General features: G+C 38.2%; 1 protein-coding gene across 1 annotated transcript in view; it reads left to right on the forward strand.

Annotated features, from left to right (window-relative positions):
- SNAP91 (synaptosome associated protein 91) overlaps positions 1–22908 on the forward strand; it is a 160743-nt gene that overhangs the window by 99629 nt on the left and 38206 nt on the right. Inside the window, exons 11-17 of the mRNA XM_021715053.1 lie at positions 5218–5245; positions 8331–8440; positions 10857–10975; positions 15363–15377; positions 15520–15687; positions 22029–22136; positions 22772–22908. The exon at positions 22772–22908 is cut by the window's right edge and continues 52 nt beyond it. Coding sequence (XP_021570728.1) covers positions 5218–5245; positions 8331–8440; positions 10857–10975; positions 15363–15377; positions 15520–15687; positions 22029–22136; positions 22772–22908 — 685 coding nt within the window. The remainder of the gene's footprint in view (positions 1–5217; positions 5246–8330; positions 8441–10856; positions 10976–15362; positions 15378–15519; positions 15688–22028; positions 22137–22771) is intronic.

Raw genomic sequence — 22908 nt, forward strand, 5'->3', positions numbered from 1 at the left:
ATGTCATGCTACTGACATTTTATTCGTAGATTTTATAATGTAGAGACTAGCATAAGTGTGATTTTACTAGATTTTCATACTTTTGGTCTGGGTACTTATATTATTAACTATTTTTACTCACTACATGCAAAAAGAAATAATGTCCTGGTTTCATTTTTTTCCCAGCAGGTGTAAAACTTGTCTACTCACAAGACCTTGTGCTTTCCAGTCTTTGTGCCTTACCAGACTGTAATTCTGCTAGTCTTAGATGCCCACCCTCCTTGTGCTGCTTGTGCAAATCCTGGGAGAGTCATCTCCAGCCCTACCCTTCTCGTGAAGCCTTCCTTACTTAGGAACTGCTCTGTATTGTGGCTATTTTTTTCCGCATATGTAATTTAAATAGATTTTCTGAATCAAAAGGTTAGGGACTGTTTTATACTTTATTATCTTCACCTAAACACTTACTGTCGGTCTCTCTACAGAGTTAGCTTGAAATCTGTCTTGCTGGTGATACCAGCTTTCTATTTATTCTATTTAGACTGACAGCAAGAGTAAGCAGAGACAACCAATGAACTGATCATTGCAGGACTGTAGACTGAGCATGAATTTTACCTGTGATAGAGCCATCAAAATGCATCTTCTTTTTTTTTCTGACTTTCTTCCCTTTGAGCATTTTTCCAGATTTGAGGCTTGTGTCCTGATTTTTTGTTTTGCTGGTCATTTCATTAGCTAAGTGTTATTTCTGTTATGTTTTCCAAGTCAGTACGGATGTGATTGCATTCTTAAATTTTCAGCAATTAACAGTGGCAATTCCAACAGAGCTATTTGGAATGATGGATGGCAGGACCTCTCAGACCCTCTAGCCAGGATGTGTCATAGTCCAGGGTCTACCCCCAGCCTCAGTGTGGCTGGGGATGATCAGAGTCGACATGAAAGTCCATTAGGTCACAATGAGAGACGCCCGCTTCCAGTTATTGCTGGGACCACTCTGTGTTAGGGTGTCTGGGAGGCCAAGTGAGTTGCCTAGGACTTAAGCAGATAGAGGCAGGAAGCAGAAATGTCCCTGCTGCTGTGGGAGATGGCCCTCTTTAGCTTAAGGCAATATGCATGTCCCCTGAAGTCAGAGTCTCTTCCTTGCACAGTGCAAGTCAGTTTCTCCTGCGGGGTCTCCAGTACTGTGCATAGGGTCACATTCTTCCCTTTTTTGGTTGTTGTTTTTTTGGGGGTTTTTTCGTTTTGTTGTAAGGCCTCCTTCCCTAGCTGGTCATTAGCCCTGACTTCAGATCTAGGTTCGCCCCCTGGTGGCCACTGCAAGCTATTTTTTTAAAAGATAGCAATGAACATTTAGTTCTATTTCTGAAAAAAGTGAAGTAAAAACTCGATAGTCGTCTATTTTGAATTACTTTTTTGCTTAGAATAATTTTTCTGTCTCTCTTAAAATCATTTTATTCTTGTTATATTTCTCTTTTGAACTGGCCGAGAACACATTTGAACGTGTCTTTTGCTTATTCCCTATTTTTAAAATAAATGAACTATAGTAGTTAACTATTTTCTTCTTTGTATGTTTGTGCTTACCTGGGAACTTAAGTGAAGGGTGAGTACTGTATGGAGTGACTTTTTTGCATTTGGTAATCACTAAAAATGCAAAAAACACTCTTAAGTTTCCATATTTGATATTTGGCACATTTAGAACTGATGTCCCTTTTACCCATCTGTGGTTTTTCATTATGCTTCATTTTTGTTTCCCAAGGTGACTGGCATAAATGATCTTTCTTTCTTTTGGTCTTCTTAGTTCGAGACTGACAGACTCTCTTAGGTGTATATATATTCCTCTTAGATTTTAGAAATCAAAGTTTTTTATTGTTTAGTAAACAAAAGAGTTCCCATGATTTATGGCAGAAATGCTGAAAGACAATTTTATAAAGAAAACTGATTACTTAAAATTGTTTTTTTGTCTTCCAGTAGCAGCATGACATTATTCTTACCTCTAAGCCAAGCATATACATAAAATGAAGCATTTGCAAATGTCTGCTAGAAGAAATGTGTATGACCTTTATATTTAGCGCCTTGTGTCCACTGATTATCGTTTTTGAAATTGTATGCAATACTGTATGATACACCATTGTATATTATCTATGTCTATGATTCCACAGGACAAAAGAGAGACATTTATTTTATTCTACATATGGGTTTACTCAGTGTTGAGGGTACAGGAAATTCAAGATAAATATTTTGAATTAAAATTATTTGGAATATATAGATAGGTTTTTCACATCTATATTTTTCTCTGACTAGTGCTTATACTCAAAACTGTGTAGGAATTATTTTCGTGTATCAAATAAGAAATTACCACATTCCTTCTTTTGACAGCTTTCTATTAACATTTTGGAAGGGGACCTCGACATCTCCTATCTTCATACTAAAAACCTATGAATTTGTAGCATTTTATAATATTTAGAGTAGATTACTATATAGGTAATTCATTCTCTAAAATTATCATTGTGCCTTGTTTTTCCTAACATGATTCTCTATGTACTAGATTTCTCTAGATGAAATTATTAATTTAAATATTGATCTTTAATAATATCATTGCCCCTTGTAAAAGATTATAGCGTCTTTTCTCGTAAGGGCAATGAATAGTAGTAGGGTGGACAACCGACAAGGAATACCTAAGAAGAAGCAGTTTGTAGTTGTGTAAAAGAGAAACAAATGTGCCAGGCTCTTCTGTGCTTTTGGCAGGTTGGGGTGGAATGTGGAACGAACACAGGCTCTGGGCAGCACATGGGCGTGGACCAGGCTTGAACCCACCATTAGCACATGGTGCTGTGTGGGCCATTCACTGGCCGCTCTGAGCCTGAAAGTCTTCAGAGTTTAATCAGTGTTAAATTATGTTTTTTAAAGCTATGGCCCCATTGGAGCACCTCTGGTTCTCGCCTTTTTAATTAAATCATGGCAAATACAAAATCTGGCTCATGGACACAGAGGTCATATATCCTGACAGTTTAGTTTCACAGGAAATATGTTTAAAGACTTCTGGTTAATGTGTTGATTATTCATTATTATCATGTATTGATTATTATTATTAACGTATTGATTATTGAATGAGTACATGAGTATATTCTCATTTCAAAATCCGAATACAGAAATGATGTAGAAAATACAAGGTGTAAAGTGCTAGGGATATAATGCAATGGGATGAGTTGCTTCCCTCCAAAGAAGTTAGCATCTAGTGAAGAAGACACTTAAGCAGACTAGATGTAATGTAGGAAGTGGGGTGTTAGCTCCATAGAGACAGGAGGAGATTTTCATTTGTTTAATCCATGAGAATGTTACGAGTGTCATTTAGTATTAGTGCTCATGTGGGAACTTGGCAACTGATTCCTGTGCCAGTTATGATTTTTCATACTAGTTTGATCATGATATTCTTTAATAGCATGTAGAACAATTCTGTCATTTTTGCTGTGTCTTTATTCTTGCTATGGGATAGAAGATATGTTTTTATTTTTAAAATGTTGGGTACAATTCAGGGTTAGGTATACAAATTTTCATTATGCAGGTAAAAAGATATGCTATTAATTGTTGCATATTATTAGTTTGGAAATATGTTTCAGAAGACCTTGCTTCTTCTCAGCTCTCTTTTCTGTATTGGTGTTTCTCATTGCGTCAGTACCACCTAGAATTGGTTAATAAAAACTGCTTGAGAGATAAACAAATTAAATTAATTCATTCTTAGAAAGTGACTGTGTAAATGGCTTCCTTATTTTCTTTGCAGAGTTCAGGCTATTATTTTCTTGGATTTTTGTTTAGATTTAATTCCCTTCCTTTTCCCTAAATATAAAGGAAAAAATAGTGGAAATGGAGAAATTATTAGCCAAAAACTCACTAGGGAATTTTCAGCCTTATGCCTACTAGGTTTCTAGGTTCTTAAGTAACTTGCCATAAATACAGAGAACACTGTGAATGCATTTATTTCAGTAGACTCTGAGCAATGTAGACAAATGTATATCCTTTTCCTTATAGGAATGTTACTCTTAAGATTAGCCAGTCTGCACTAACCAAACTATTACTCCTATGCTTCTCTCTTTGTTATAGGGCAGAAATCTCTGTTGTAACCTTGCTTCATATTATTTATATTCATTTTAAATAGAAACCAAATTTAAACAAGAAATGGCAGACATATATTTGCAAATGAAGTCAAACTGAAAAGATTTAATCTGGCATATAATGTTAAATTTGCTATGTCTAATAAGGCAAAAATTTGTAATAGTGTACAAAATTTCTGTTGCTAAGTTTCTGCTGTAATTTTGTTTTGCTACTGCTATGTGGTGACATTTTTTTTTCTGTAGATGAGTAGAAAGTCATCCCCGCCAACCGATAAGACTCTGAATATAGGCTAGCTGCTTATTGAAATGTATTTTTTTGTGTGACATTTTGTTTTGTTACACATGTTCCACCAACTCAGGTTAGTAAAACGTAAACTATTCAGGCTGTTGTTTCTGAAGTACTTTGCTAGAAATGATGTACATAGTCAGTGCTACCCATAATCTAACTAAAAAAAAAAAAAAATTACCACTTCTTAATTTTTCCTAATTCTCTTAGAAATAAGCATTAAAGTGCTAGGTTTTGTTGTTTTTTTTTTTTTAAGCTTCCACTAGTGACAACAGGATGACAGGAATATTTTTCGCAGAAAATTTGTATTACAGCCATGAAGCAAAAACAAACAGGAGTATGAAAATGGAAGTTGAGGAATATTGTAGGCACAGGGCTCTTAGAGATCTTTTTCCCCCCCAAGGGTTCCTCCTTTTGTGCATCACAATTATTATTAAATGAATTACAATGTACTTTAACTTTATGAGTTAAACTAGAGGGGTTTTTTTTAATCTCTAAAGCATGTTTCTTTCCAAGCCTTGGTAAACATTTTTAAATTTCAGTTTGGACAGATTATTCTTTCTGGATGTAGACAATAATAATCAACTCAAAGAATTTGAGTTGCTAGAGATATAGAAACGAATTTTAAATGTAAGTATCTCAACCACTAGAAATTAAGTCAATGGAAAACATTGGAAGATAACGTTATAACTAAGTAAAAGATAAAAAGTTTTTTTGAATAGTTTTTCCATTTCTTTAGAAGTTTGAATATAAAACAAGTTACTACTTGACCAAGCGTTGTCAAACTTAAATGCTACTACAGATGCATTCATGTACATTCAGTTTTAATTTTTTTATGTTGCCTTTTAGATCTGGTGCTCCCTCTCCATTAAGTAAGGTAAGTTTGGTTTGTGGATTTTGGTGTTTCTGTTTCTGTTTTAGTTTTTACTGTTTTGCCACCTTAAAGCGTACAGTTCAGTGACATCAAGCACATTCACGACCACCACCACCATCCACTTCCAGAAACTTTCCCATCTTCCAAAACTGAACTCTGCACCCATTAAACAATAACTCTCCATTTGTCCTCCTCCCCGCCACAGACCCTGCCATCCACCATTCCGCTTTCTGTCTCTATGAATTTAACTACTCTAGGGACCTCATATAAGTGGACTCAAACAGTATCTGACCTTTTGTGACTGGTTTGTTTCCCTAAGCCTGCTGTCAAGGTTCAGCCATGTTGTCGCCATGCCATGTGCCAGAATTTCCTTCCCTTTCTTCATATTCCATCGTGTGTCTGTGCCACACTTTGCTCATTCGTTCATCTGTCAATCAGAATTTAGGTTGCTTCCGTTTGGGGGATATTGTGCATAATGCTGCTGTGAACACGGGTGTACCGATATCTGTGTGAGTCCTGATTTCAGTTCTTTTGGGTATAGGCCCAGAAGTGGAATTGCTGTGTCATATGGTAATTCTAATTTCGATATTCTGAGGAAAGATAAGTTACATTTTTATGTATTCTCCTTTATATTCATTTCTCAGGCTAATGAAGTATAGTATATATAATTTGGACTAAATATTTTTGGACTAAATATTTTTAAAGTAGGAGAGAGTTTCATGTATTGATATTTCAAATGAAAACAAATGCATCCATGTAATGTTTTAATAGTTACAAAACATTTTTTATATATTTCGAATCACAGCCCCATGAGATAGTAAGACACATAATATTGTGCATGTTTTCATGGTAGAGAAATCAATTGCAATTAGATGTCTTTCTATAAGTATGCCCTTTTAGACAGTCTAGTGTAATCATTTTATTTACCTCTCCATCTCTTTTGTAGCACGTTGAAGGACAGGATTAGGGATATCAGTGACAAGAGTATAGGTCTGGGGTTCACATTCACCGTTGTATCTTTCAGGCAAAATGTATAGATGTGCTCTTTCCTGTTTGACAAATTTCCGTTATGTAACTGCCATCATTAGAGACATTCACGGATGTCATTATGACTGCTCTGGTGATCCTCAGACACCATGAACTGTGCCAGTGTCTGGTCGACTGACTGCCTAAGATTCCCTCGGGGGGACCTCAAGCATCAGTCAAATAAAACAAACAAGCGAAAAGCTCCCTTGTTGTTCCAATATATACGAAGCCAGTTTTAAAACCGTTGGGTCTGCGTGAAAAGTCCCAGCACACAACCACTGAGAAGAGGTGTCCTTCGGGGTGGTCTCGTCCACGTTTTGTCCACAGTTGAGTTTTTCTAGCTTTTCCTTTTTTAAAGGAGCATTTATTTGGTTCTGTTTTCCTAGCTCCCACATCTCTTCGGTGCTTTGTGACGAGGCTTTCTTTATTTTTTTTTATTTTTTATTTTTTTTACAGTCAGGGTCTTCCCTTCGTCTCCTCGGCTGGAGTACAGTGGTGCAATCCTGATTCCCAGCAGCCTCAATCTTCTGGGCTCAGGTGCTCTTTCTGCCTCAGCCTCCAGAGTAGCTGGGACTGTAGGCATGTGTCACCCTGCCTGGCTGGTTTTTAAAAAATTTTTGGTAGAGATGAGGTTTCACTGCATTGCCCAGTCTGGTCTTGAACTCCTGGGCTCAAGCGATTCTCCTACCTCAGCCTCCCAAAGTGCTGGGATTATACGTGTGAGCCACTACTCCCAGCATTTTTAATGAATTTTTGTAGACTCTCATTTTTGTATTTATGTTGGTAGTATTTATTGCTGTCATTAAGTTCTCTGGGTTTCATAAATACCACTTTTTCCAGGCTTATTGATATGTACAGGCTTTAAATAATCTTTTTTTTTAAAGAGAAGTTGTCAGTGTTCACAATGAATTACATACTTAAGCACTGAAGGATCTTTAACTAGTTCCCTCTGTTCCGTTGATGATCTTTTGTATTCCGTTTGGAAGATCTGAATTTTCGTTGAAGAGAAAGGTTTGAGGTGACATTTTCTGAGCCACAATATCCATACTGCTCATGTGTTTGTCCTTCTTGAAGTGCTGAATGCTTGGCATTTGTATAACTATGGAGTTTTGACTTCTGGATTAGTTACATTCTTGGACAAATAGATATTATTTAAGTCTGGAAATTCCTATAAACTCCCTATCTCCTCAGTCCTTTTTCTCAAATTATTCTTTCTAAAACTTCCTTTGAGTTTGGTCTGTTTGAAGCCAGATGTTCAGTTATGGCCAGTATTTGATGCCCTTGCTTGGTCTTGGTCTTTGTGTTCTTACTGTTATATCTCATTTCTACTTACAGAACTAAGTATCGGGAGACTGTTTTGAAATGTTCATTAATCTTCCTCTTATGAAAACATGGAAAATTAAATATAGGAGACAAAATGGGATAGTCACTAAACAAAAATATTAATTTTTTAATATATTACTTGACTCCTCTTCTTAAAAAAAAACAGTCCAGAAAAATAAAGATTAGGTTTTTATCTCACCTTTTCAGTTGTATCTGTGTAATATTAGCAATGGAATAGCGTCATGATATCCTCAGGGACTTGAAGCTTGCTTGTGAATTGTTCTCTTTCAACTGCAGACTATTTTGGAAGTCAGATTTCTGGATGTTAAAGTCATCTGAGACTTCACACAAAGTCTGTTTAGGACAAGAAGGAAAAAGTATGACCTTGGTTACATAGAAATGACTACAGTTGATAATTTTTGAAATTTTTGGCAGCTACTAATTTTATATTCCAGAAATACATTTAGCCTTTATTTTAATTAATGAATGGAAGTCATTGCAATTTCAGGCCAATTATTTTGTCATAATCGCATTCAGCTTTTAAAATTTGAGACACGTTTTGTCCAATGTTGATTTTTTTTTTAATTGCAATTCTTGACTTCAAATTTTCTTGAGTTTTTTTCTTCAGTGAGGACTTACAAAAACGTTGGGAACGCCATGGGTCTCACAGGGGAGGTCCTGTTGCTGCGGGTCCTGGAGTCATATTTGACCAGCATGCGTTGTGCATCTTCACTTTCAGTCTTCTCCGGCCACAACTGTCACGTCTCCCAACTCCACACCAGCTAAAGCTATTGACACATCCCCACCGGTTGATTTCTTTGCAACTGCGTCTGCGGCTGTCCCAGTCAGGTTAGTTAAAGGGTATGCAGCAAACTGTTGATTGACATTTTGATTAGGTTTTTGTTTTATTTTTACATACTGTACCCCCAAATGATTTCACCAAATGACATCAAATCCCAGTGACACATGATATTTTAGGTTATTTGGGCTCCACAAAGTAAATTGTTTTACACTTACACAGTTACTTAGGCCTGGACTTCTTAGATCATTAGAGACTTAAGCAATAGAAATCACACATAAAGGAAGTGGAGAAATGATGCAGATACGTCTTCTGAAATAGGATGATAAGGGAAATGTTTTCTAAAATTAGTTATTTCTTGTGGGAAATGTAAAAGGTGACTTAAAGTGCTTTTAAAAAAAAAAAGCACCAAACTTGCAGTTGTAGGCCAATTAGCCTGTGTGTATGAGGAACTCAAACCCTGGTGGTAGGTAGAGGCGCTCAGGGTGTTCCTAATCCATTTTTATGGTGCTTACAGGTCAGAACAGTAGTGAGAAAAATGGGATGATTGTGCATTCTTTGAAATCTCAGGGCTGCCGGGCGCTGCGGCTCACGCCTGTCATCCCAGCACTTTGGGAGGCCAAGGCGAGAGGATTGCCAGAGTCTGCGGGTTTGAGACCAGCCAGGCAACATGGCAAGACCTCGTCTCTACAATAAATCAAAGATTAGCCAGGCATGGTGGTATGCACCTGTAGTTCCAGCTACTTGAAAGGCTGAGGCAGAAGGATTGCTTGAGCCCAGCAGGTTGAGGCTGCGGTGGCCATGAGCATGTCACTGCACTCCTGTCTAGGTGACAGAGTAAGACTCCAACTCAAAAAAAAAGAAATCTCAGGGCTGCTCATAGGGACTTCCTCAACTAATAATTTTAGGTCAACCCTTGGATTCTTTTGCCTTGAGAGGATTCTTAATCTCATTATTTAGTATCTGTGACTCTGGTTATGAAGGCCCTGTGTTTGGAGCCTTGAATTTTGAACTGAGCAATAAACCAAAGCATTGTACCCATGTTAACTGTGTGCTTTACTCTACTTGCTTATAGTTCTGCTTTTCATTATAGCAAGCTTGGTAAAACAAAGTCCTTTCTGTTACTACACTAAGACAAATTGCTTCTTGTAAAAGCTTTGATTAAGATCATCACAATAAATGTTTTCCTTTTCTCTTACTTAGTCCACTCGTATTTATGAGATGGACATCAAAATTAAGTAGTGCTTTCTGGGATTTTGAAACTTTTTTTTTAAAAGCAGCAGAGCCAGGCTCAGTGGCTCAGCCTGTAATCCCGCGCCTTGGGAGACCGGGGTGGGTGAGTGACTTGCCTGAGCCCGTGGGTTTGAGACTCACCTGGGCAACTTGGTGAGACCTTATCTCTACAATAAATCAAAACATTAGCTGGGCGTGGTAGCGCATGCCTGTAATTCCAGCTACTTGGAAGGCTGAGGCGGAAGGATCACCGGAGCCCAGCAGGTCGAGGCTGCGGTGGCCAGGAGCAGCCACTGCACTCTAGTCTGGGCGACAGAGTGAGACTCCAACTCAAAAAAATAAATAAATAAATAAATAAAAAAGCAGAATCCTTTCTTCAAAAGAATATTGCTTGGAAATAGCAATAGCACCTAGCCTGGTAACCTTTAAGCTAGTGCTCCTCAGCACTGTGTGTACATATGAATCACCTGGGGTCTTGTTATGCTGAAGTCTGATGTAGTAGATAGAGGGTAAGTCTGAGATTTTGCATTTATAACAACACCCCAAGGTGCTGCTAGCTTGGGGTCCATGTTTTGAATAGCAAAGTTCTGCTCTCCTCCTTGGAACTTAGGCGGACAGAGAAGCTTTGAAAAGCACAGCCCCAATCGAGTAAGAATTTAAAAATACACAAGTAGTTTTAAATGAGTCCTCTTACAGGCAAAGTTGTTGTATTATAGTCTAGTATCTTTTTAAAAACGTAAATTAGTGAAATTTTTCACTTGTATTCTTTGATTTGCAAATAAATTCTTCTCAAGACATGAATTTTTTTCTATACGAAAAGATTTTAGGAAATAGAGAAAAGATAACCTCAAGGTTATGATTTTCATTGCCCTGTGGGACAATTCCCATAGTTCAAATCCAGCCACTGTCTGTTCTTGTAAATAAAGTTTTATTAGAACAAAGGCATGTTGACGTGTTTGTGTTTTGTCTATGTCTTACTTTGTGCGGCAGTAGCAGAGTTGAGTAGTGATAAGAACCCCCTGGCCCTCCAAGCCTATGTGCTTAACATCTGGCCCTTGACAAAAGTATTTTGCCAACTCTTGCTATGTGCTATCCTGCTGTACTTTCCAAAATATGATGCTTTTATTGGATTTAAAATACCCAAAATCTTTGATGTTTTCTGCATATGTCTTTAAAACACCTTCACGGCATACAGTTTCAAAATCCGATTTTAAAGTCCTGTTTTCCTTTCAGCACTTCTAAACCATCTAGCGATCTCCTGGACCTCCAGCCAGACTTTTCCCCTGGAGGAGTGGCGGCAGCTGCGGCCCCGGCACCAGCACCACCCGCGGGGGGAGCCACCGCATGGGGAGGTGAGTGACACCACCCAGCGGGGCCATGTCTCTGCCCACCTTCGCGGTAGGTACTCGGGCTATCTGTGTACCTTTGGATGACCCAAGTATTCGAAACTTGGAGGGAAAGCGCTAAGAACGGCATCTGATGAGTGAAATAGATATTGAGAGAGAAGGGAAAGGGCCTGTGCTCCAGTTAGAACGTACAAGTAGTCAGACAGTTTCTAGTTTAAGAATTAGAGCCAAGGAAGCTGTTGGGGTTTTTATTTTGTGTTGGGTCGCTGTTCTGAAATTCCGATGACTTTTTGGAAGTGTTCTTTGGAGACTCAGACCTTAGACAATTGAGTATTCCCGTGAGTTTATTGACACTCATGTCAGCATTTCCAGTGTGGGTTGGTCAGGTGTCGTCTCCTTCCTGGATTCCTTTAGGACTAAATTGCTTGTATTCACATCATATTTAACTTCATGTCATTGAAATGTGACAGATACTTGCTTTTGTCCCCCCAGAAATCCATACTAAACCAATTAAAAGGAATTATATTTAAGCACTTGGTTCCCATTTGATTCATGGATCTCAAAACAGTCAACCTTTTATAAATACTTCGTTTTAAAATATTTTATACTAATTTAAAAATTAGGTCAATCGCCTTATAATTCTCAGAACTGCACAGAATTAATTTTAAATACTGTGCTCTTCTGTGTTAAACTATCACAATAAAATTTTCAAAAAGTTTTAGGTATGGCTCATACAGCTATAGAAGCAACGCAAGTAAAAGGCTTAGTAGCTCTCTATTGAGGAAACCAGTAAGACAACAAAGCTAGCTCAAAGAGCATTTTGAGGAATTAGGTATCAATGGACATTTGAAAAGGAATATTAGAACATGATAGCTACTGTAATCCCAACACTTTGGGAGGCCAAAGTGAGAGGATTGCCTGAGCCTGCGGATTCGAGATAAGCCCGGGCAGCTTGGCAAGACCTCGTCTCTACAATAAATAAAAAGTTAGCCAGGTGTGGAGGCACGTATCTGTAGTTCTGGCTACTTGGAAGTCTGAGACAGAAGGATCGCTGGAGCCTGGCAGGTCAAGGCTGTGGTGGCTGGGATTGCTATTGCACTCCAGCCTGGGTGATGGAGTGAGACTCCAACTCAAAAAAAAAAAAGAATATGATAGCTAGGTTAGATACAAAACTGTTACTATTCTATGGGACAATAAAAATCATAACCTTCAGGGTACATTTTCTCTCTGACAGAAAACATTTGCAGCACTAGCAGACAAGATCTGTAACTTAATATTTTATTTCAGAATCAGAGTCCTTAATGAACAATAATAACAAAGTCTAATGAAGTTACATTCCACTAGATAATTAAATAATCCTTGGGTGGTCTTGTTAAACAGTGTGTCAGTATAGCAGCAAAAGTACATTCTGTAATCTCTTGATCTTATTTCCAAGTTTTTTTTTTTTGGTAACAAAAATAACAAAAAGATGACTGGTTCTGGAATAAATTTGCTAACTATAAATATGAGCATTTAAAATGTTGGCATGTTTCCATTTTAAATATTTAAACCCTCTCTTGTATTGAAATGTTCAACTCTTAAGGCTACAGTTATCAATTTTTAAAATAAAATTATTCTTTCTACTTCATTTAACTTTATTAAATTGCAGTTCGTAAGGGAAAATAATTGCTGAAGAGATTTTATAAGGCTATTCTTTTGTGCTCCTGTTTTTATCTGAGCTTCATCTTTTAAATCCTCTGATTATTTAATTTGCTAATAATTTACTTGCATTATCACATTGTCTCATACAATTCTATTTGTGCAATAATGTTTCAGATTTCAATCCCTAAATCAAACTTACTTAGCCATAAAATTTATAAAACTTTTATAATTGAAAATTTAGTTTTAATCGTAATTTGTTGGGTTACACAAAAGTTTTTTGCAGTTTTATATGGCTGTCTTATGTTTTTAGTTCTCTCAACCATTTAAATTAGTATGTATTTCATACTTCCTAATTTTTAGAAATTATCAAACATTTAATATTTCATTAGAAGTTTAATAAGTAGTGAAACTATAAACTGTCCCTTTTGACCATATTCCCTGGCATGAAGTTGAAGATAAATTCTTGTCTTTTAAAAAAATTTTGGCACCAAAAGAAGAATGCCAAATGAATAAAAAGAAAAAACTAGGTGAAATCTTTTTAAATTCAGTAACATTTTTGTTCATATTCATGTCTAAGTGCTTTTTGCCAAGGCTCATAATATTGTAAGGAATTGGTTATAATAACCAATTTTATTAAAGACTAATTACTTGCTAGAAATAAGTAACTATTGATTATTGAAACATTAAAATGTCATAGGATGTAAAAGGAAATAGAACATTGTTGTTTTAGCCAGGGCTGTTTAATATGGACACGCAGTTTGTACTCTGCTCAAAGCCAAGGCAAGAGGGCTCGACATCTGCCGGAAGGCTGCTACCCAAGCTGTAAGCTTTTCTCGTTATCCTTGAGGAAGAGATCTTCTTGTTCTAATCTGGCCCCCTACAGGGAGAACTTTTTAATAATTAGTACAAAGGCAACTTGTGGACTAGCAGCAGCCTTGGCATGAGTCCTGATGGTCACATTTGATGATTAGGTAGCATTTTTTGTCTCAACAGAATACATTTACAGCTGCAGCATTCCACAGTAATAGAAAAGTCAACTTTGGGGGGAAATGCTAACAAAGAAATTCTCTAATTGCAAGCAAACTTCTGTAATATGAAATTCAGGCATAATAGTTACCTTTGTTTGCTTTTATCCTATAGATGCCCAATGGTGGTTGAAGATGATGCTAAATTGTAACAGATACGTGCTGGCTCATTTGACCAAGCAAAAAAATGAAATCATTTTTCCAGTCTTTTATGATACGATCAAGCCACTACTATTATTGAAACGTATTTGCTAGGGAGAGTCCCCTGATGCCAAAAGAAGAAAGGAACCAAGTCTGTCTGGGTTCTGGGCCCACTTTGGTTTTTAATATTTTTGAGAACATGTTAACAGTTGTATTGGGCCAGGTACTGTTGGTTTGGGGAATTGCTTACTTGAAGGACCTTCTGTTTCTCGAGACTTTGGAACTGACCACTGAACGGCAGAAAATACCCTACCCCCAACTCAACACAGACCCAGTTACATTATACCTCTTGCCTGCTACTTGTTAAACACGCAATGCAAGTTTTTTAAACTCTTTCTAGTGTCAAGTACTCTGTGTGCTGTAATTTTCTAGTTATTATGAATATATAAGATTTAGTTGGGAAGAGTCTCAATCATCTGAGGCAATCTGTGGAGTTTTTTAATATTTATTAGGTTTGCAAATTATATACTTAAAGTGGTTATTTTAAATGTCAGATTTATGTTTCTTCGCTTTTTAAATGTCTTCTAGAACTTTTGGTTTAATGAGTTCTCATATTGTTTTTAATGTTCAAAGATGAAAAACCTCCCTAATGAATTCCAATAAAATTTCCCCGTGATTAAAATAAATTTCTAGTGGCATTCATGAATTCAACTGTGAGCCCTGAGGTATATATGACTAAGAGCAGAGGAATGCCATTGGACACTCTGAATGTTTAACCTAGAGTCATTGTATGAGTTTGACTTTCGATTTAGGATGCCAACCATAACCCCATTGAACATTAGGAGGGCCAAGCAGCCCAGTGTCATGCTGACCTCAGAAGGGCTGAAAAGTTTTTATGCCTCATAATGTCTCCCATACTCTTCTTAAAATTACTCTCAGATATTATCATATAACCTTTATAAATGTCAGGATTATATATTATATGGAAGAATGTCTGCTAATGTGAAATTTATAAAGAAGAGAACGTTTTGGGTTGAGGTTCCTTTTTTCTAACACCTAAGCTTGCGTCCAATTATTTGATTGTGTTTGGTATATTTTACTATCTCACCTATAGCTAATGTTAAACCTCTATTTGTTCTCTGGTATTCTGGACATTCTCTGGTGACAAATCAGAAAAAAGAGAATGCACAAGAAGTTAGCTACAGTTTCTTCAGAATTGACCTTTATAGTATAAGTAAAATCTGTCAAAGCAGATGAAATGGTAAATCTGGTAGGAAATAAACTGAGCTCTTCAAATTTGTCCAGGCCTGACTTAAGGCAAGTCTCTTGACCTCCCTGGCTCTCAGTTTTCCCATCTATGAAATTGGAAATTTTGTCTAGAGGATCTCTAAGATCCCCTCCAGCTTGAAAGTTCCATGAGAATAATAGATACGACATTTATTTTTAAATTACAAATGGTCCAGAAAGGTACATAAAGCCAAAAAGCCTTTAGTCAATGAGCCATGTGGCTTGGACCTTGGTATGGTTGAATGTTTCAGCTTTAGTTCTTATTTATTCGTATGCTGCCATGTGATGGACATCAACAGACCTCTTGGGAGAGGGTGAGTAAAGCTTGATTTGTAAACTTCCATTTTGAGAGATTTCTTTATCTCCATAACTGTCCTCATGTGGTTGTTTAGAGTCTGGTATACCCTCCATCCTTTCCTTCTCTTCCGTTTGCTCTCTGTTCCTGACGACATACAGATTCTTTGGCTGCACTTTCTTCTGCTCCCGCTGAAGCACAGATTTCAGATCCATTTGCTCCAGAACCTGCCCCTCCCACTACAACAGCTGAAATCGCCACTGCTTCAGCCTCTGCCTCCACCACTACAACTGTCACTGCTGTCACTGCTGACGTGGATCTCTTCGGAGGTTAGTCAGTCTCATCGATATGCTCTCATTTTCCCTTCAGGAGTGCTAAAATTACCTGGAACTGAGGTCTTTAAAACTTTTTGCACTATATAGCAGCATGTCAGAATGTTTCAAGTGTTTTTCAGTGTTTATTCATGTATGTTTATCTCGCTACATTCATCAACTTTCTCTTCACTTAATTTTGGTACTTTTATGGCAGAGGTTGCAGTGTTTTAGTCCTATTTGATTTTCAGATATTTTAAAGTTAGGATTTAAGTTGCTACCAGAACTCCTGCCTCATATGCTCCTGGTCTGTAGTGTCCATACAAAAGTGGTGCCAGCATTCTCTGTCATATTTGGCTTGACTTTTTGACCAGATTGGAATAGCCCAGAGAATATTCGGGGAATGTGGGAAGGGCAATCCTGCCTAAATTACTTCTTAATATTTAGGGCAAAAAAAATCATCTGAGAGTAGTTCAGATTTGAAGGTCTCTGAAGAGAATTTAAGGATGTGCCTGTTTTTACAGCTTTAGGATTATTCCATCCAAGTAAAAACTTGGATCATCCTTGACTTTGGAACTTTGAGAAAACATCTGAAGCAGCAGTTGAAATGCTGATTAAAAACAGGTTTAGGTCAGTCCTTGAAATGATACACATGTAAATTCTGACCCAGTAAAACATCCTGGACTCTGCCAGTATTATATGCCTGACGTGATGAACCGTGTGAAGCCAGTTTATTTACCTACATCTTCCATCTGAGTGGGACTAGCGTCTATAACTTCATGAAGCTCTCATACCAAACACATACATCAACCAGTGTTACAGTCATTATAGTTTTGCGTGTCTTCATGACCACATAAGCTCTTCCCAGGGCATTTTAAGAAGATGGTACAGAAATGGGAGGAAGCAAATGATGGTGAGGTCAGAAGAGATTTGGCAGGCTCTAGTGGAATTAATATACCCCCCAGGGAGCACACATTTAACACACGGGCACATGCCACTCTGCTGCGTGCTGTGCCCCAGCCTCTGGGGTTGGCCGACATGACCTAAGTCAGGAACATTCAGCCAGCCACAACGTTCTTGCCATTGTTTCACAGATGAAATTTCCTGCTGACTTGCTGCACTACCATTCCTATTAGAGGGGAAACCTTAAAAAAAAAGTCGGGAAGAGGAGATTGAAAGCCCTTAACTATTTTATCATAAAGAGTCATTCACTATGGAGAGTTAAGTTTTCAACTATGCCCCTATATCCTCTGAGACCAAGAATTTAAATTTTAGCTTAAATGTATCGAATCAACTTCTTCCCTCTCTCTCCACCCTCATTATTGGTGTTCGATATGGATAGTTTGTCATAGGCTTGTGTTAACAAAAAGTGCAAGGGAAATGGGAAATATGGACAGGATAGATAATAATTTTGTACTGAAACATTTCTACACATTTAGATTTTTTGTTTTCAGTCCATTTGTGGAAGCTTGATGGCCTCTAACAACCCAGCTCTGTCTTACTGTGCTCATAGTCCTCTAGAATAATAAAGCCTAAAATATTTCTTGGGAATATTCTTTGTGCCATTATACTGTGTGTTTTTATCATTTATTACAGCCTTGCCTATAGTCATCAAGTAGAAAAATCTGTATGTTTGGAAGTATTTTCATGATGGCATTCCTTTTACCTTTAAGTATAAGCTTAAAGGGCCAGTGCTGCAGAGAACCATGTCCCTCAGTGCCATCAAATGGGGCTGTCCTTGTGATTCTGTCAATGTCTGTTCTAGTCATCTGGCTGAAAAATGAGGAAAGATGAGTACTTTGGCAAATTCATCGTAATTATTTAATGGATTTATATAGTTCTATAAGTTGTCTCCTAGCTTCTGACAGCTGTAAAAATCTCCATCCTTTATGTTCAGGAGTCCATATGGATCGCTGTTTGTTTTGTAGTTTTCAATGGTTTTCCCTCATTTCTTTCACGCCCCTTACTGGTTTATAGGAAATCATTCAGTGGTTTAATTTTACATAAAAACCCAAACTGAAATCTTTCTGGCCACTTTGTGCGGCTTTTTAAAAATATTTTGTCGGGCCATTGCCTCGCTGGACTCTGGCGTGGCCAAGTGCTCTCGGAGCTGTGGCTGTTGCCAGGCTTCCTGGCTTTGGCCCCCTCCCCTCCCCTCCCCTGAGGAGGTGAGTCCCCTCTTTCTCTCTCCAACTTACTTTTAAATAAGCTTATTTTCTAATCTAAAAAAAAATAAAAATAAAAATATTTTGTCACTCTGTAATGACAGGTGGTAGAATTCTAGATAATCAGGGCACCAGTTATTTTGTTTGTGCAGCTTTAAAAGATGCCGTTTTGAGGTTCTATGCAACTAAGTAGATTTCTTTAGAAATAAGGTTAATGAATTTTAATTTCAGTAAAATGACTAATGTCATAAATATAAAATTTTTGTGTTTAAGTATACTGTATTTAAATCCAAAATTTGGAAAATAATAACTTGCAGTTAGAAATATTCAGACTGATACCCACATAATGTTTTAGTCATTTCAATGTAAGTAGTTCATGTAAGTTGTTTAAAATATTTCTTTAGATCCTCACATTTACTAAATACATTTTTTTTTTTAGTGAACTCTGAAGAATTAAAATCTGCTTTCTTTGGTCATGCAGAAATAAGATTATAAGGCAGTGTTCTGCTTAAACAATTTAGTAAAACTTATTCACAAAAATAAGAGACAAAATCCTTTAGAACATCCTGCTTTTTATTTATGCAAACTTTACCAACAGTACCACATTGGTTTGTCACAACACAGGGTTTTTCTAAATATGAGAATGCTCAACTGACACTGATTCCTCCATAAACCCACAAGGATGCCCTTTCAATCAACTGTATTCATTTGTGAGCAAACCCGGTCATCTGTAACATTAAACCAAGTGGCTGGATAATCAAAGAACTTACCTCACAAGCCTAACTCTGTGTGTACATGTTGGTTAACAAACTAAGCTGACCAATTTCCCTTAAAACCAGTACTTAAATATAAGCACCTACAACTAGATTTCATGTAAGAGCCTTGTAGTCTAGGACTTGCGGGAAAGAAGAGGAACTAGAATAGTGACTGTTGAGAACAACTGGAGCCTTTGGATTGAAGATGAGATTTAAAGATGGCCTATGTGGTTGGTGGGGACAGGGAGAATAGTTCAGGCGAGGAGGGAAAACAACAGTTGTTAGAAGTGTTGAGAACGGTGGTCACATGATTAAAAGTTTGAGAGGAAGATAATTCCTAATGTGCTAGAAGGGGCGGAAGTGGAAAGGACTAGTCTGCAGGAGTTAGAGAACTCAGTTTAAGGGTTAAAGCCTCGACTGACTCCATAATTGTGGAACAGCGGGAGCTTGCATTTCCATGCTGGCTGAAAAATTGGCAGAATGTAGAAATTCACTGCAAATGGGTAACAAGGAAAAGAGAACTGGATTGGAAGTAACTTTAGTTGGCAAAACTGGAAAGATGCTGCTGCCATTGATGATGAAAAAAACTAGATGCTAAAAAATGTTTTGTTTGTTTGTTAGCAACATCAGATGTTATTCTTGCTCACAGTTCTGGGAGCTGACTGAGCTCAGCTTGGCAGTTCTTGCTCAAGGTCCCTTTTGTAGCTGCAGGCAGACAGTGGCTGGTCTGGTACCCTCTGGAGGCTCATTCCCGTCTCCTGGGCTGGGAAGACTCAAACAGCTGGAGGCAGGAGCAGCTGTGACTCCTAACTTTAAGAAAAGTCTTGACACGGCAGATGACTTCAGTTCATAATGTGCAGTTTTAAGTAACACGAGCAGCATTAAAAGGGGATGTCTTGCTGACAGGGGGGAGTAGAAAATGGCCCTCTCCTGGAGATGTAGCTGTGACAATATTGGTTTTATCTACTTACACATAGTGATAACCTAAGGAGGTAAGCCCATGAATATCTATTTGACCCCTAGCACTAGGGTAACTGATGTTTATTTCATTCTAAAGGGAGGGAATGGCCAGGCATGGTGGCTCACACCTGTAATCCCAGCACTTGGGGAGGCAGAAGTGAGAGGACTGACTAAGCCCAGGGGTTCAAGGCCAGTCTGGGCAACTTGGCGAGACCTCATCTCTACAGTAAAAAAAGTTAGTTGGGTGTGATTGTGCACGCCTGGAAGACTGAGGCAGAAGGATTGCCTAAGTCCAGCAGGTTGGGGCTGCGGTGCCTTGACTGTGTCACTGCACTCCAGCCTTGGCAACAGAGGGAGACTACGACTCAAAAAAGTTAAACTAAATTAAAAATGGAGGGAATAATACAGGAGAATGAGACACAGTTCATAAAAGTACAGTACAGTGGCTAAACACACACAGCTCAGTCAAACAACTTGAGGCCAAATTCTGACTCTGCCATTTACTGGCTGTGTGATCTTGATCAAGTCACTCAGACTTTTTTTTTTCGTTGACAAATAAAACCTGCATATACTTATTGTGTGCAGCACGATGTTTTGGAATATGTATACGTTACAGAATGGGTAACTTGAGCTGATTAAAATCACCTCACGTATCATTGTTTGTGGTGAGAACACTTAAAATCTTAAGGCTTTGATTCTCTATCTACCAAAGGGAAATAATAGAACCCATATGACAAATAGTTGCAGGAATTAAGCCTAATAATATCAGAAATATGACTGCTATTACTATTTCTACTCTTTCTGGGATTATTGGCCTGAGCTTCAGGTTTTAAAGAAATAAAAAAAAAGAAAAGGAAAAAACAGACCTGGCTGATGGCAAGCTCCTGACGGCCCTCCCAGCCTCTTCTTGCGTGTGTGCTTCTGCCCTCGCTCTTAGAGTTTCCGCGCGGCTCAGTCCTCAAATACAGTCTCCTTAACATGGCATTTGGGAAGCAGGCCTGCCTTACTCTCTGATGTGTTTTTCATTCTTACTACTATTTATTCGGCCTCTCTCCTGACCTCTGCCTAGAACATATATTCCCTCTGTACAGCTGAGAGAAGCAATCCAGCAAAATGAGTCGGAAAGATATAAATAACTGATGTCCCGTTATTTCTTCTAGGGATATTTGTGTTTTGGTAAAAGGCCTTTTAACCCAAATAATTGGTCTCTAATTTAATGTTTGTCATTCGACTAGCACTAGACCTCAGGGCATTACTAAAGACTGGTTTCATACTCATATCAGTTTGAGACTTGCTGGGTCAAAGTGAGAAGCAAGTGTCTTGCCTATAGGACTTCCTAGAGCCTAATACACTAAGTAAATCTTGAAAGAGAGGATATACTATGCAGCAGTTCCCAAGCATATATGATAGTTTGTTTGGTGTTTTTTTTTTTTTAGACATTGTGAAGATGGTATTTTAGGATGGGAAGTCTAGCAGGTCAAAATGGCAGGTTGTAAGGGGGTGCTGGCCCCCTCTCCCCAGGGGTTTCTTCTCCTCCACGTGTCATACCTATGATGGCTTGATTCTTTCTGTACTGTTGAAACTCTAGAGTTTCTGTGCAAGCTCCAGGATTTTTTTTACCATAATTAACATGGTTTATTGTTAGAAACACATTGGGGGCCATTTGTAAATTGGGCGTTTATAAACTGGGGCTGCTTTTATGTTAATAATTTTCTACTACCAATAATAATATACTTATAGTCTTAAAACATGAAACTGCATTTTTAATCTGCTGAAAACATATCATTTTCCAAATAACTCAAAAAATATAAAAATAGTATTATGTTACCAAACTCTAATTGTCTCTCTTTATTTCTTTAAAACAAGTTATTGGTTATATCTGAAAATGCCTTTCAAGGATAGTAAAGGCTTAGCATTTATGAATACTTAATAAACCCTTCATGCTAATGATGTAATTTTGCCAGTACTCAGCTATAAAAAATTTTAAAGTAAAATCGTTCGTTTGCATTGCCATCATAAATTTAATTTTATTGGCATTAAGGAAGACATCATGTCTGCTAAAAGCCACCAGTTAGAAACATTATAATAAGACAGCGAATAAGTATTACCTGGACTCAAAAGTCTAACATCTTAAATTACAAAATGAAACTATTTTTGTGTTTTAAGTTTCACAACCATTAATTTCTAATGATACATAAAACATGCTTCTCGGAGCCCTTATACAACGAGAACCTGCTGCCTTCTGGACCCTGACAGGCCTCGGCAGTATCCACACTACACCACTCGCATGTTAATGGACATGAAGGTGGCAGAGAATCATTGTTCTGTGACTGCCAACAGTGCATGGGCCATTGAGATGCATCTTTAGACATTCATGTTGTATAAGGGAGCCTTCGTCACAATTTAACTTGGTTCTTTTACTATATGTTCTTCTCTTTTTATCCCTTTAATTTCTGCTGTTTTAAAAACCGCGCCCAAGATGCCTTTGCAGCTTCTCCCGGGGAGGCCCCTGCCGCGTCCGAAGGGGCCGCCGCGCCAGCCACCCCAACCCCCGTAACCGCAGCACTTGATGCATGTTCAGGAAACGGTGGGTTGAAAGTCATGAGCCAGTCTGTTATTTCTCTGTGCTAGTGTGGAACCCCCGTAGTTAGCTGTGGCCATATGTTTTTCTAACTCTGTTTGCTCTTGAGCACAAAGTAGCATTCATCCTAACTGAGTAAATAATGCCAACATTTAAAACATTAAGACGGTGAAGTGCATACTTATCAAAATTGACAATTTCCCAAGATTGACAATTTTTGTCGGTGCAAGTATGCTCTCTTAATGTTTGTCTGTTTGTTTTTCCTCTAGTGCTATACTGTACTCTTTGGTAACACTGAGCTCAAATACAACAGCATGTTTTACTGAATTTTCAAAGCTACCAAATTGACCAGATGAAGTAACGATGTGCAGGATGTCTGTCTCTGACCCAAGGCCGTAGGCTAACCTTACAGCACTTTGCGAAGTGTTTCCGTTTCCGAACTTGTGGCACCTACCAAGTTTTCTTTTTTCTTTGGAAAACATCCTAAGCGCTGGCCCCTGCTGGTAGGGTAGTCGTTCAAGCCGAGCAGCCTCCCACCTAGCTAGCGTGTAACTGTCTGTGTCGGTGTCTCTGGCCGTCGTTCTGATGCTCTCTTGTCTCTCTCCTTACTGATGCTGTGTCTCCACTCCCCTTCCCCAAAGACCCCTTTGCCCCCTCCGAAGGTAGTGCCGAGGCTGCGCCCGAGCTGGACCTCTTTGCAATGAAGCCACCCGAGAGCGGCGGGCCTGTAGTCACCCCTACAGCTAGCACAGCCCCTCCGGTCCCCACCACCGCTCCT

The sequence above is a fragment of the Carlito syrichta genome, unplaced genomic scaffold (assembly GCF_000164805.1).
Source record: "Carlito syrichta isolate Samal-C Ts95f unplaced genomic scaffold, Tarsius_syrichta-2.0.1 Scaffold306592, whole genome shotgun sequence".
NCBI classification, from domain to species: domain Eukaryota; kingdom Metazoa; phylum Chordata; class Mammalia; order Primates; family Tarsiidae; genus Carlito; species Carlito syrichta.